General features: G+C 42.2%; 1 protein-coding gene across 1 annotated transcript; it reads right to left on the bottom strand.

Moving 5' to 3' along the window:
- Positions 1-674: 674 nt before the first annotated feature.
- slc4a8 (solute carrier family 4 member 8) lies at positions 675-11,716 on the bottom strand. The gene is made up of 23 exons (XM_034532193.1): positions 11,578-11,716; positions 10,958-11,093; positions 9,974-10,134; positions 7,494-7,670; positions 6,912-7,000; positions 6,198-6,355; positions 6,015-6,102; positions 5,777-5,923; positions 5,528-5,628; positions 4,831-5,005; positions 4,582-4,715; positions 4,227-4,472; positions 3,870-3,975; positions 3,337-3,498; positions 3,119-3,232; positions 2,858-3,019; positions 2,496-2,747; positions 2,324-2,392; positions 1,651-1,824; positions 1,440-1,571; positions 1,255-1,358; positions 861-966; positions 675-680 (listed from the first exon to the last, which is right to left on the bottom strand). The coding sequence occupies exons 1-23, from the start codon at positions 11,699-11,701 to the stop codon at positions 675-677; spliced, it is 3,123 nt and encodes a 1,040-aa protein (XP_034388084.1). The 5' UTR covers positions 11,702-11,716.
- Positions 11,717-12,752: the final 1,036 nt, after the last annotated feature.

The raw sequence follows: 12,752 nt of genomic DNA, 5'->3' as shown, positions 1-12,752 counted from the left end.
AGTTTTGGAGACAGACAGATCAGTGACACTGAATTACTGACTCAGTGTCGGGTTGTGTTTGAGATGTGATTAAAATTAGTTTTGATTAAATGCATGGCTTTAAGGTGTGAATCAGCAAATGTTCCCATCTCTCAGTAAAATGACCATGGCTGCCAGCAGCTGTCACCGTGTCTTCCATTATTTACTATCACTGTGGATGGAACAGGATGTGTCTCTAGATCACATTATCACACAAATGATAATTATTATCATGACAAATGAATTCAAACTGAGCTATTTGATACTCACGGGAGAATGCCGGTTCATCCTTTATATCATCCTTCAACCTCACAACCAAGATGGCAAGTCAAAGGCAGGGTACAGGCCAGAATGTATTATCACTAACTGATTAACTGGTTATTTATTATTATTAGTGTTAGTTTATAGTTAAGGAATCAGAGTTTAAATTAATTAATTAGTTATTTTTGAGAAATACGCTTACAAATATATTTCTCGTCCCCGCAAAAATAAAAGTGCATGTGTATGTCTATCTATGTGCGTGTATTACGTTCAACATTTTTCTCTAAGCACTGAAGTGGCTGATGGTCAAAGCATCCAAATCGCAGTGTCCTGTGGTCCAGAACAAGTGTGTCAGGAATGCAGACATCTTTTACTCGTCTATGAACGTAATCCCTTCAATCCTGCAGAGAAAATCACACAAACCCAGAATTAATACAGCACAGAGCACAGTATGGCCACCCTCAATGTGCAAGTACCACTCCTTGCAACAACAGCAAAGCACAAAAGAAGTGAGTGACATCAATGTGCTGCAGGGATATTTCCAGAAAAACCGGGTGAGGAAAATGAGGGTACGGCCTTGCCTTTTTAGCAGCTACAGGACAAATGTCCTTTTGATTGGAGTTGAGGGATTTCCACACGGTGGTTTTAGACATTTCATCAGATATATTAATATCAGAGGGGTCACACCTGAGGAGCATTGAGAGGAAAAGGAGGTTGAGAGCAGAAAGAAGAGTAAGGAGTTGGGGCTTAGGGAGAGGTCTCATATACTCGTTAGTATTTACACGGTGCACTTGAAAGTAGATCACCACACACCAAACAAGACAAGCGTGCATATAGATAGACAGGAAGGTAAAGCATTTCTCTCATAATCTTACCACTCATTTGATAAGTGGTAAGACATCATTTGATGACATAATGTAATGTCGTCCCTGTCCATTTGAGTGTGTGTGGGGGTTCATGTGTGTGTGCGCTCACCTGGGGTCATGTTCTTTGGGGGTCGGAACGTGCTTGCAGCTCTCCATTGGAATCTGAACATCAGTTGTATCTTCCTTCTTTGGACTGAGCATAATCTGGGATTCCTACACATCAATGCCACAAACGTGCAGTCAATATGTGCATGTTTTATTATTTTCATCTGTGCACGTCAAGACTCAGACTACCTCTTCTATCGATTTGGAGGCATCATCAAGGTTTTTCTTCTTCCACTCAGGCATTACGTCATCCAGGAAACTTAGCTCTCGCTTGGAGAAACACCAGTCCAGCAGTTTGCGAACGAAAACCAGAGCCAGCACCTTCAGGCACAGGGGAGGGGGTTAAATGAAAGACATTTGGAAAGAGAGAGAGAGGGGAGGTTGGCGGTGGCCAGCTCACCATCATTGGGAAGATGATAGCGGCAGGTGAGTGCTTAATGACCCAGAGCAGCAGCAGACAGGTTAGCTGTGTCAGAGTGAACATGTGCACTTTCCTCAAGGGGACGTGACGCAGGTAGATGAAGTCTGGCTGGTGCTTCGCCGGCATGCCAAACAACTTTAGACGGTCGAAGAACTGACCGCAGTTGGTGGAGAAGTTAGAGACAAAGAGGGAGAAGGAGATATAGGAATTAATGAGAGCAGAGAAGGGAGAAAGGTGGTGAATATCGCTGAGAGAAAGTGTTTATGAATGATTTAGTTGGATTAGTCTGACAATTAACTGTCAAGCCTTACTGAATTGGAACGGAATGAATTAGATCAGGAGAGGGCATCACAGGGACAGCCACATTAATAAGATGGAGAGGGCATAAGAATAACCTCAGACACTTTGTATTTGAATGACTTCCAGCTGAAGCGATACGTATGAATATAGTAAAAGTTGAACACATATCTGCTCATTGCATCTTTCAAATTATTCACAAGTTCCAGACTGTCTAAAAATAGACACTTTCATTGAAACTACAACTAGGGGGTGCACAATACAGAAATTATCTAATTGTACTACAGTGGCTTTATTGTAAATTTACCATACTTTACCATAAAGGATATTGTTCCTGGGTCACTTTTCACATTACCTGTATGCCTTTTAATGAAGAGACTCCCATGTAAAGGAAAACACCATACAGCACTGGCATAGGAATGAACTGGAAAAAAAACAAAATACATCAATGAGCTCGAAAGATGAACATTATACAAAATATCCCAGCCAGAGGGGGGCAGCATTATTGCAGAGCTTGTCTGACTAACCTGCAGAGCTCCAGTCATAAATACAGAGCAGCCCATGAGCAGGAAGATGACCAAGCCAGTGAACCTTTGTTCCCTGATGCCCAGGAAGCGAGGCTGCTCTCCTGGAGCCGAGCTCTCTGACTCCAGCTTTAGGCTGTTGACGTGAGAGATGGACAGTACCGTGGCCGCTACAAACCAGGGCAAGCCCATGATGGAGCACACCGCCAGCATCACCCCGACGATGAGCAGGTCCAGGTGGTACCCACAGCCCTTCTGCAAACCAGAGAGAAGGTTAGTTAGATACACGTATGACTGAGCTACAGCCTGCAGCTCACCAGCTTCAGTTGGAAGCAACAGTCCAAAGCAGATGTATTTTGTCTAACCAGCAGTTTGTGCTCTTTGCGGTTGATGATGACGGCAGTTATCTGTTGGTCCATAAAGATGAGGATGGTGCACAGAAGAGCAGGAATAGTTGCAGCCAGGACTGTCCACCATGGGTTGCGTCCTATTGGATTGATCAACCAACCTCGGTCGTCTCTGGTGGGCTGGAAGATCACAATAGAGAGGAGTGAGGCCATGATTCAAAACATAACCATGTGGCGTTCATTTTAAAGTCCACACTAAAATCATTAATTCCTCTATACCTGGAATTGACTTGGCACCTTCAACTTCTGGGAGGGCACTCCAATCATATAATCAAGCAGAACCATGACGGCAATGGTGAGGAAAACAGCAAAGTCACTGATCATGGATCGCACCTGGGCACGAGAGATAACAACACCAAGAGATTGGTGGTTACTAATGTGGCATGTCAGGTTAGTGAATGTCTGATGATATCTTTTTTTTCTTATACGTCGATTACCTTGGTGGGGAAATAACGACTTGTCTTGAAATCTTTGAGGAATGCAGACATAAGGAAAGTGGAGAAGAACAAGATGGTGGACCAGAAGAGAACATCTGGGGTGTAGGGGCCATGGTGGCCGCATGCGGTCCCAACAAAGTGGCCCTGCAGACTGATACACTCCTGTAGAGATTCACAGATCGGTTACATTAAAAGTTGATTTTAATAAAAATAGATCAAAAGGATGTTTTATCTAAATGATCTGACGAACAGTAAGGAGTCAACAAAGCTGAAAGAATACAATACAAACTAAACAAGTCAAGTCTTTGGTGTGCTCAGTTATACACACAGCAGCGAAAGGTTAATCAATTACATGTCATTGTCAGTGTTTGCAGAGGTCCTTGAGAGAGGCGAGCTGCACAGGTGATTGGGTTAGGTGAATGTTAACAAAAGTAAACACCTTGGCGCAAAAGCAGTGTGTGCTATCATGTTGAAGTCACACTGAGATTTGGTTTCAAAGTGTGTGTGTGTGTGTTTCCACATAGTTACATTACCTTGACAGTAAGGTTGGTCCAGGTTACTTCCGCTGATGTGATGTTTTTCCCACTCCACAGTTGTAAGGTTTTATTACTGGGGTTATCAGGTTCTGCACACCTACAGCTACAGAGCACATACAAAACTGGGTTTGCAGACTTTTATCACTAAAATTAGGCCAAACATGAAGGGAACAGCGATCTAGAATTCTTCTTGCAGAGGAGAGCAAAAACGTGGAGGGAATAGAGGGGAAGCCACAATGTGAAAAGATGCTTGTAGAGAAAATGATAGCTATATATTCTTAGAGAAACACTACAATCAATGAAAAATGAAAAATCTGCCAGATGAGCCAGCAGTGTGAAAATGTTGTTACTCACTATGCCAGTGTGAGTTTGTCTAGATCGCTGTTTGCATTGAAGGGGTAGACTTCTCCCAGGTAGAATAGCTTCTCCAAGGCCTCGTAAATGAAGATGAGGCAGATTAGGGCGGCAAAGGCCTCCTCTGTGAACCGAGTGATGTAGCACACTAGAGAGCTTGCATCAGTGGCGACCAGTATCAAACACAGCACGGCTGTCCACAGGCCGATGCAAGTCCTCAGAGACAGATATGACAGGTCGTAGTCCCTGATGTGAAAAGAGAAGAGAAGAGTTGGTGACAGGATACATAATTAGTTCACCAACGACTGCGGCGGTGATAATAAAAATGTCACAGACAGGTTGTTGGAATACATACTTGCAAAACTTGTAGAGGATTTTCTCAAAAACCAGCACAGGACCTGTGCTGCCCAGAATGGTGAGAGGCTGACCAGCAAACACAGAGTAGGCTATTCCAGTCATAGATGCACCAAGTAAAGACTCTATGGCACTCTATAACACATGGTGGAAATACAGAGTATATCATATTCAGTAACAGAATACATATTCATAGTCTTCCAATCACACTGCATTATTTTACTGTGTCTGAGTATGTTTTTGCCCTTACGATGCTTCCCTCTGTGGCCTCCCCGAGCAGACCTCCAAAAGTGATGACCGGAGACATGCAGGCACAGTAGAGGAAGAGGAAGGAGGCGACACACTGGAGGTTAAGACCGTCCTTAAAGTCACTCAGATAGAACGGAATCTTCCTCTTGATGTCCAGTACCAGACCACCAAACAACCTGAACACGGCAAACAACAAAAGAAGAGAGGTGTGGAGGTTTAGAGCACAATCTGGTGAAGAAATAGGTAGGTAGAGATATAATATCAAGCTGACATGCCCACATATCCTAGAGTACACTTCTACATCATGACAGCACACGCTCAAAAATAATATTTTCAGGGATCTTTGAGAAATATCACACTTGGGTTGTCATTTGTCACTTGGGTTGTCAGTTTCTCATCGCACGTTAGCTCTTCCAAAATCAAAGTTTAGATTTGATGGCCCCAGCAACTGACAAACATGATGGACAGTGCTAATTCACCCCAGGCTTCTAAATATAATTTTAGAAAACAAAACCGGTGCTAAATTATTGTTCTCCACCGGCTGTGTTTTAAGACAGCATATCCTGATATTTACCAGTTGTGGGGATATAACATGTTTCTTTTTTAAACTTGAATTTGGCTAATATATTAACCTTGAATTATACAAACCATTACTGAAGCAACAAGCCTGTGTATTCAACCTGCAGATGAAAGCTCACCTTCCAGTTCTCTGTAGCTCTGGTCCGTGATGCTCAGCATGTAGTTCTTCCTCTACCAGGCAGGATGTGCCGTTAGAGACTCCTGCCGTCTTTCTCTTCTCCTGTAGGCACCCAATACCAGTCCAGGAACAGACACATTATAAAATTGCTCAACATTTACATACATATACACCTACTCATGGTTGTATCTAAGTTCTAGCTCAAATTCAAACCTAAAGCGTAAGTATCTATGTTCCCATAGCTGTGTACCTGAGAGGGGACACTCTTTGGGGGCTCAATGCGGATGGAGGGGTCCCACTCTCCTGGTGGTAGGACCGTCACCTGGTCTAGAAACTCATCTATCCCAGCCAGCAGGTCACTTCTGTCCTTTGCCTTGTAGGCTACGTCATGGAAGATCTGGTCCAGACAAAAGTGAGGCCAGGGGAAACTTAACTGCCTGCTATTGCAATACAGATGTTTAGATTTTGATTTTACTAGCAGAGCTTACTTCATCTGTCATGATGGTCGCCATAGAGCGTCCAATTTCGTGGTATTGCTGAGCCTTTCCATCTTGGCCAAGGAGAATGAAGAGGAACCTGATATTTGTCATCAGATGATTTAGAGCATATCAAGCATTCCCGGATTACTGAATTGACATTTGATTTTAAGACAAACTATTGTGGTCGTCTACCTGGTAGGAATGGGGACCTCAGTGAGTCCGGTGAGCAGCACAGCAGGGGAGAGGCGGACAAAGGCCACAATGGGCCTCTCCAGGAAGTCCAGTTCTCCCACCAATACATTGGAGGCCTCTGCCCCCTCTGGAATCTTCTTCATAAAGTGCATGTCCACCTGGTAAACCAATTCAGAAATTAACATCAGTTAAGAATACAAAAAAGACTGAATACCAATGGTGCTAAGAGATTCTTGCATCCTGTAACATCAGAACTAACAATGCAAATATAAATGTCTTTAATGTACATAAAGCTGTCCCACCACAGGTGTAGCCTAATGCCATTAAACTTAGCTAGCATTTCAGTGCTCTGGATATTAAATGGAAACTTTTATCTTTGCTCTTTGTGGCCGTACGTAACAGTCATGCAGTGATGGGCTGCTGCTGTGGTATGCACTTTGAACAAATGTAGTTCTCCTGTTGTTTCCTAGGGGGCACTATGCGACCCAGTTGTTGACAGCACAGTGCACCAAACATTGATTATAAATAACAGTGTGCTGCAAGACATGTATAGAGCTAATAGACAAGCAAAACGGATCTTACACTGCTTAAGTGCTGCTTAATCTACCCTTTTCTAAATTCATGTTTTATTGTGGTCTTCACAACATCTACCAGAAACGTAAACTGTGTGCACTGAACAAACTGCAGTACGTTAATGACTGCCTGCTTATTTACTTTGCTGAGGTCCACTTGAGTGCCGTCCTGTCCGCCACCATTCTTGGCGGGTTCTGTAGCTGCCGGAGGCTGGGAAGATGTGACTGACCCTGCCAGACAGTAAGGGTGTGTGTATGTGCATACGAGTGTGTATGTGTGTTTGAGAGAGAGAGAGAGAAAATCTGAGTTAGTACAAATATCTATTGGCCTGCCGAGTGCAAAGTGAAAAAAGGGCAGTAATGCTGAGCTTCCAATATATCGCCAATTTGTTCGGGAACAGGCTTTGGCAGTCAGTCCCTGGAAGCAGTAAATGTCACTGAAATCATGCTTTTGTATGTCTTGTTTCTTTTAGTCTCCCCATGTCTACTTTTATTCCCTATTAGTTTTTCTCCATCCATCATTCTGATAAAATTGTATGTAACTATTGTATCAAGCAGACCAGTCTCTGAGTAAAGTAATTATAAGTCAACTCATATGTCTAAGACTTGCTGCTTCTGAAGCTAGATGTACAAAAGTAATTATAGTTTAAATCCATGACAGTGGATTTCTACATATGAGTCATACCAAGGAATGATCTGTGATAACTAAATGTATGTCACTCACCTATCAGATGGGTCTCTGAATGTTTGCGGGTTCCCTCAGCGATGGAGCGCACGCTGGGCATCAGGTTCTTCTTCTTCTCATTCTGGTGGTGGTGTCTCTTCAGCAGAGCCTCTCGCACCTTCAGTCTCACACTGTCGTCCAGCTCATGGGACGCCTCCTGGTGGTCCAGCACCATGTCTGCAACACACAATCAAAGAAACACGCACATGCTCATGTTAGTGAAAGCAGACTCTAGACTTTTTCAGTTTTTATTTGTACATGTATTCATCTGTATTAAGTTGTTATTTATAATATTTGATTTAGCTTTTTCAAGGTTAAACACATTGGCACACAGCATATAACTTTTGAACGATGAATAACAGTACAAAGTCAACAAGACAACAACAAACTGTACATCAAGTAAACCACAGTGACAATAAAATGATATAACTACACAAAGCATTGAGAGAGGATAAAGTATCCAAGCACATCCCGAGAACAAGATTAAATAGAGACATGATCAATTTGGTGTGATGGGAGATTTTCCATATAATCCAAAAAGGGTTGCCATATCTTATTCCTCAACCAATAAGATATTTTCTCTAAGGTATACAAATAGTAATTTCAGAGAGCCACATTTAAACTGAGAGCAAGACATCGGATTTCCATTTTAAAGCAATATCAATTTTTTTGCAATGGCAAGATTTCTGTGAGGCTTGTTGTATGGTTATTTCTAATGTTGGATTTAGTAAAGTTAACCATTAAACAAATCCCTGGGACCAATCTGTGCTATGTATTATTATTATGGTCAATAAAATAAAACCTAGTTAGTAACCTCGTTAAGAACAACAAAGCTTTTTTCCGTTTTTCGCTTTCTGTCGTTGTAAATGTAATAATCTGTCAACATGTAAAGACCCAGTGTTGATAAGAAAGTGTGTGTTGGAGGTGGTCAATCAATATGTGGCTGACATATCAGGTCATGTGGGACTGCAGAGAATAATCTCCATCTCTTTATCTCTCTCACCCCTTCTACTCTCTGCCCTTCCCAGTCTTTTCTATTCCCCTTGCTGAGTCAGCACTGGATCTTTCCTTCCTTCTTTCCTTCACTCCTCCACAGTCAATCAAAGGGTCTGCCTGACACACACACACACACACACACACACACTGCAGTATCAGCATTCATTCTGAGCACGCTTCAAGACCAGCGATAACGTGTGACGCTCAGCGCCAGTTTAATCAGCAAGGACGGTGACAAGAGAACCGCCTGAAATGAAATCAAAACCCACAAATGGTACTTCACTTCCCTTTTACCCTAATTTAAGACTACATCAAAAGCTTTGCCTCCTCCGGTGTATAACTTGACCGGTGACCATCAGTTACTCAAACGAAAATGAAATCCATTCAGTAATACCTGGCATACAAATGTTATGCTACTTCAAGCATTTCCTATTCCATTCTCTTGGTCTCAGTTTTTGCCACAAAATCCAACAAGTAAAGAAATAAATAACTTTTTTTGTCTTAATCTCGCCTCCCATCTTGGCTACTCTTGTTGAGTCCAGGTGCTGCTGGCAGGAGTCACATGGACAAGAGAGGGAAGTGAGAAGAGCGCTGGAGAGCTGGAGAATAGGAATGATTGCAGGCAACAAGGTAACTCAGTGTCAATCGTAATCTGATCATGAGGAAAACTGACTGATGTGGAGCCTTGAACCATGTGATCTTTTGTATGTGTGTATGTGCATGCACTGTACAAATGTGTCTGTAATTTCAGAAGTGCTAAACCATTTGAACTTGTTATTTGTGCATTTGTTTAGTTTTGTGTGTTCTTAAGTGTGTGTGCGTGTGTGTGTGTGTGGGGGGGTGGGGTGGTGGGGGGGGGGGGGGGGGGGGAGGGATTACATATCGTTAATTGCATACTTGCATGTAAATGAGCTTGAACTGTGCAGGCAGCAGTTTTATGTAATCAGGTTCAACAGAAGTTCAGCTGCAATATTTCAGGAAAGCACAATTAAATAAAAACCATGCAGCTAATGGCACGAACTGAGCTTTCACAGCCACTGGTGAACTGTACGTATGTGTTGTGCTTGTCTATGTTTACGTCGCACAACAGTAATTTAGGCTTTTTTATGATTGATAGTTAAGTCTGCGTGTGTCCGTTTGCATTCAGCATGATAATGAAGCTCCCTGCAAGCCTGTACGATCGATTTGTAGAAGACTTCCAGCAGGCATCTCAGCTGAGATATGAAGCCTATTTTATATCAATGAATGTAATATTTGCTCAAGGACAGGAGCAAGACTTTAGAGAGCAGGAAAAAGAAAGACAGGAGAACAAATTGTGAAATCATCTATACATTTGAAGAAGCATAGCCAGTACACTCCCCACCAACGATACAAACTGATGTCTAATGTATGAAAACGTGTTCAGAACAGAGCTTGCCTTTCTTTCTCAGAATAGATAGCGCCCTGAAACTGAGATATACATGTCAGTTAGTAAAAGGTGTCACCTGCAATCTCTTCGATGCTGTCAGCGTGCATGTCAAGCAACACGCTGCCATTGATGATGCAACTGCGCAGCTCAAACAAGCTGTGGAGGGAAAGAGTTGCGACATAGGGCTTGCTCCACCTCTCCCCTCCATCCTCCACGTCTTCCTCAAACTTCAGCCACCTGCGAGGTAAAGACAGGCGAGAAGTTTGCAAGTAGGAGTAAATGTTAAATTCTATTCATCAAATTTCTTACAACTTAAAAATGCTCTTGAATATAAAAGAGCTCAAGAGGTTTCCTAAAGGGGCAATCTTCTTAAAAAACATTTTTGCTACTTTTGAAAAAATTCTCATTATATCAAGACAGCAATCATTGAATCAAATGCTCTGGGGAAAAAAGAAAAAAGATCTGGTATCTGTAGCTGTGGCAAGACTGTAATAAGCCTGGACAATCATTTAATTTGGCCCGTATATAATGATTGGACGGGCCACCTGCCTGGCTGCTTTTGTGTATCTGCCCGAGAAGATATACATATACATATATTATTCAATATTATGTATATTATTAAATTCCTTGTTTATGAATTACTATTTTTTTATTAGACATATATTAGATTTGTTGTCTCGCATGTTAAATGCTAGCGATGATATTAAGGATTTCACAAAAAACTTTTTTAGTAGCATAGTAGCACACATTCTTGTCATTGATTGGCTTCTCAAGCATGATCAATAACTTGTATCCCTAAACTTCACTGTAAGTTGGAGTGAGTTGCTTGATGAATGTGTCTTCAGAACTTTTTACTTCCATGTTGGGTCTTTAGAGCATTTTAAGTGCAATTCTCAGAGGATTTATCAATACAGTCCCAGATCAAACAGGAAGGAGGGAGCAATAGATAAAAAAAAATTTAAAAAGTTTTCCCTCAGAAATACACATCCCGCTATATTGTGGTTTCTCTATTCCCTCCCAGGATAGCATTGTTGCAAAAGCACCGGGCGGAAATCCTGACCTGGCTGTTTCCTTCCACTCGGCATCCTTGCCATCCTTCACACAGATCTCATCCAGCTCAGTGAACAGCTCGTGGGCCACATGTTCAGCATCCTCCTCGGTGCCCAGAATGAACTGGACACGCTGGGACGGCGTGTCTGATGAAGCGAGATGATGTGAGGAAGAACAAGAAGTGAACAGTGGTTCTTAAAAGACTTTGACTAAAACACACACAACACTTTTAAATGACCACTGGGTCCACACACACACACGCACACACACACACACACACACACACACACACACACACACACACACACACACGCGCGCGCGCACACACACTGATTGCTGACGAATCCCTGCTCTTTGGTAGCTAATTATTGGGCTTGTCAATTTCAGCCTGGGGTGCTGTATGTGTGTGCGAGTGTGTGAAGTGACCGCATTATTGATTAGCTTTATTTAACAACCACCTCCTCTCTGGTGGATGTGCAAGTAAGCAGGCATGTTCTACACTGAGCCATGACAATATGCTTGTAATTTTCCTTCTCTCTTTTTGAGAAATCACTGGATGCACCTAAGAAACATTGAATTTGAAAAGTAAAAGACACAGAGTTGCTTAAGAAGAGGTTCTGTGTGTGTTACCATGGCTGGAAGTGGCCGTCTCACTTTCCTCGCTTTGCTGTGTTGCAATGCTTCCCGCCCTCCTGTCTCTCTTGCGGTGCCGAGAGCCGTGGGCCTTGTGGTGCCGATGGCTCTGCCTGGGCATCCGGACCCCCACAAACAGAGCCCTGTGGCCTGAAGAAGAAGAGAGGATATTTGACTATCACTGAGTAATATTTCTACTGAAAGAAATCTCACAATGAACGTCTTGGCAAGTTATATGATGAAGTTTGCAACTTAAACAGTGGTTCGCAGTTAAAGCATGTCCTTTTTTAATAAATGTTTTCAAATGTAGGGGTGTTTAACTTTTTTAAATTTTGGGCTGCACTTTTACCAAATGTTGTTCTTTTGATTCTACTTCTTGGTAATTTCCAAGGAACAAAACCTGGTAAAATCGTTGTTATCATCACATGTTGTTACCTTTACATTGTGTCTGTTGTCTGCTGTTTGCCTTTACTTGTTTTTGCTATACTTACCTTCTGTTAATTTGGCATATGGGACTGCTGTTTGTCCCATATACTTCCAAAAATGTTTGTTTCAAGCGGATACATACCTATATAGATAGAACTCGTTGTTTAAACCTAGCCTACATGACTCTCCTGTCGTTGGGTTGTGGTGTTTGTGTAATTGTGTCCACTTTCCATCAATGCAAACAAAAGTCAGTTCATTTCAGGCTTTCTGATGAGACTTTATAAAATAAAGTCCTAATTAGCTGAGGATACAACTGCTAATGGTGGAAAACAGAGTTGACTATGGTGCATTGTGATCTCTCAGCTAAGGTGATTAAAGTGACTGAAGGTGAAAGGCATTAACCGCAGTGTGAGGTGTTTGCCCAAAGCTCCACAGGGAGAATCAGGGAACAACACTCTGCTTCATGTCCCACACTAGTGATCTGTGATTATCATCAGGGCTTTCAGTGTTGAATACAACATGCTGCGACAACAGAATGCACATGACGCTGACAATAATGTCATTATATTTAAATATCAAAGACTTCTAAATGTAGAATAGTCAATTGAAATAATCAGACAATTAAAACACAGACACAGACACATACCTGTGTCCAAGATTATTTTGGATGGATGGATCATTATTAATGTTCAACTCTATTCATCTCCACCAGACAAGGAGACAAAATAACATTCCCATGTTCTCAA

This window comes from Cyclopterus lumpus, chromosome 5 (genome assembly GCF_009769545.1).
Source record: "Cyclopterus lumpus isolate fCycLum1 chromosome 5, fCycLum1.pri, whole genome shotgun sequence".
NCBI lineage: Eukaryota > Metazoa > Chordata > Actinopteri > Perciformes > Cyclopteridae > Cyclopterus > Cyclopterus lumpus.
The sequence above is the reverse complement of the archived record's forward strand: the minus strand, read 5'-3'. Positions and strand labels throughout refer to the sequence as shown.

Bases quoted from the DNA above. Each gene is read 5' to 3' on its own strand.
- slc4a8 (XM_034532193.1), bottom strand. From the start codon at position 11,701: ATGCCCAGGCAGAGCCATCGGCACCACAAGGCCCACGGCTCTCGGCAC. The intron at 4,716-4,830 runs GTAAGGGCAAAA...CATGTGTTATAG, and splicing joins AGGCCACAGAGGGAAGCATC to AGTGCCATAGAGTCTTTACT. The intron at 3,233-3,336 runs GTAATCGACGTA...TCTCGTGCCCAG, and splicing joins GTCGTTATTTCCCCACCAAG to GTGCGATCCATGATCAGTGA.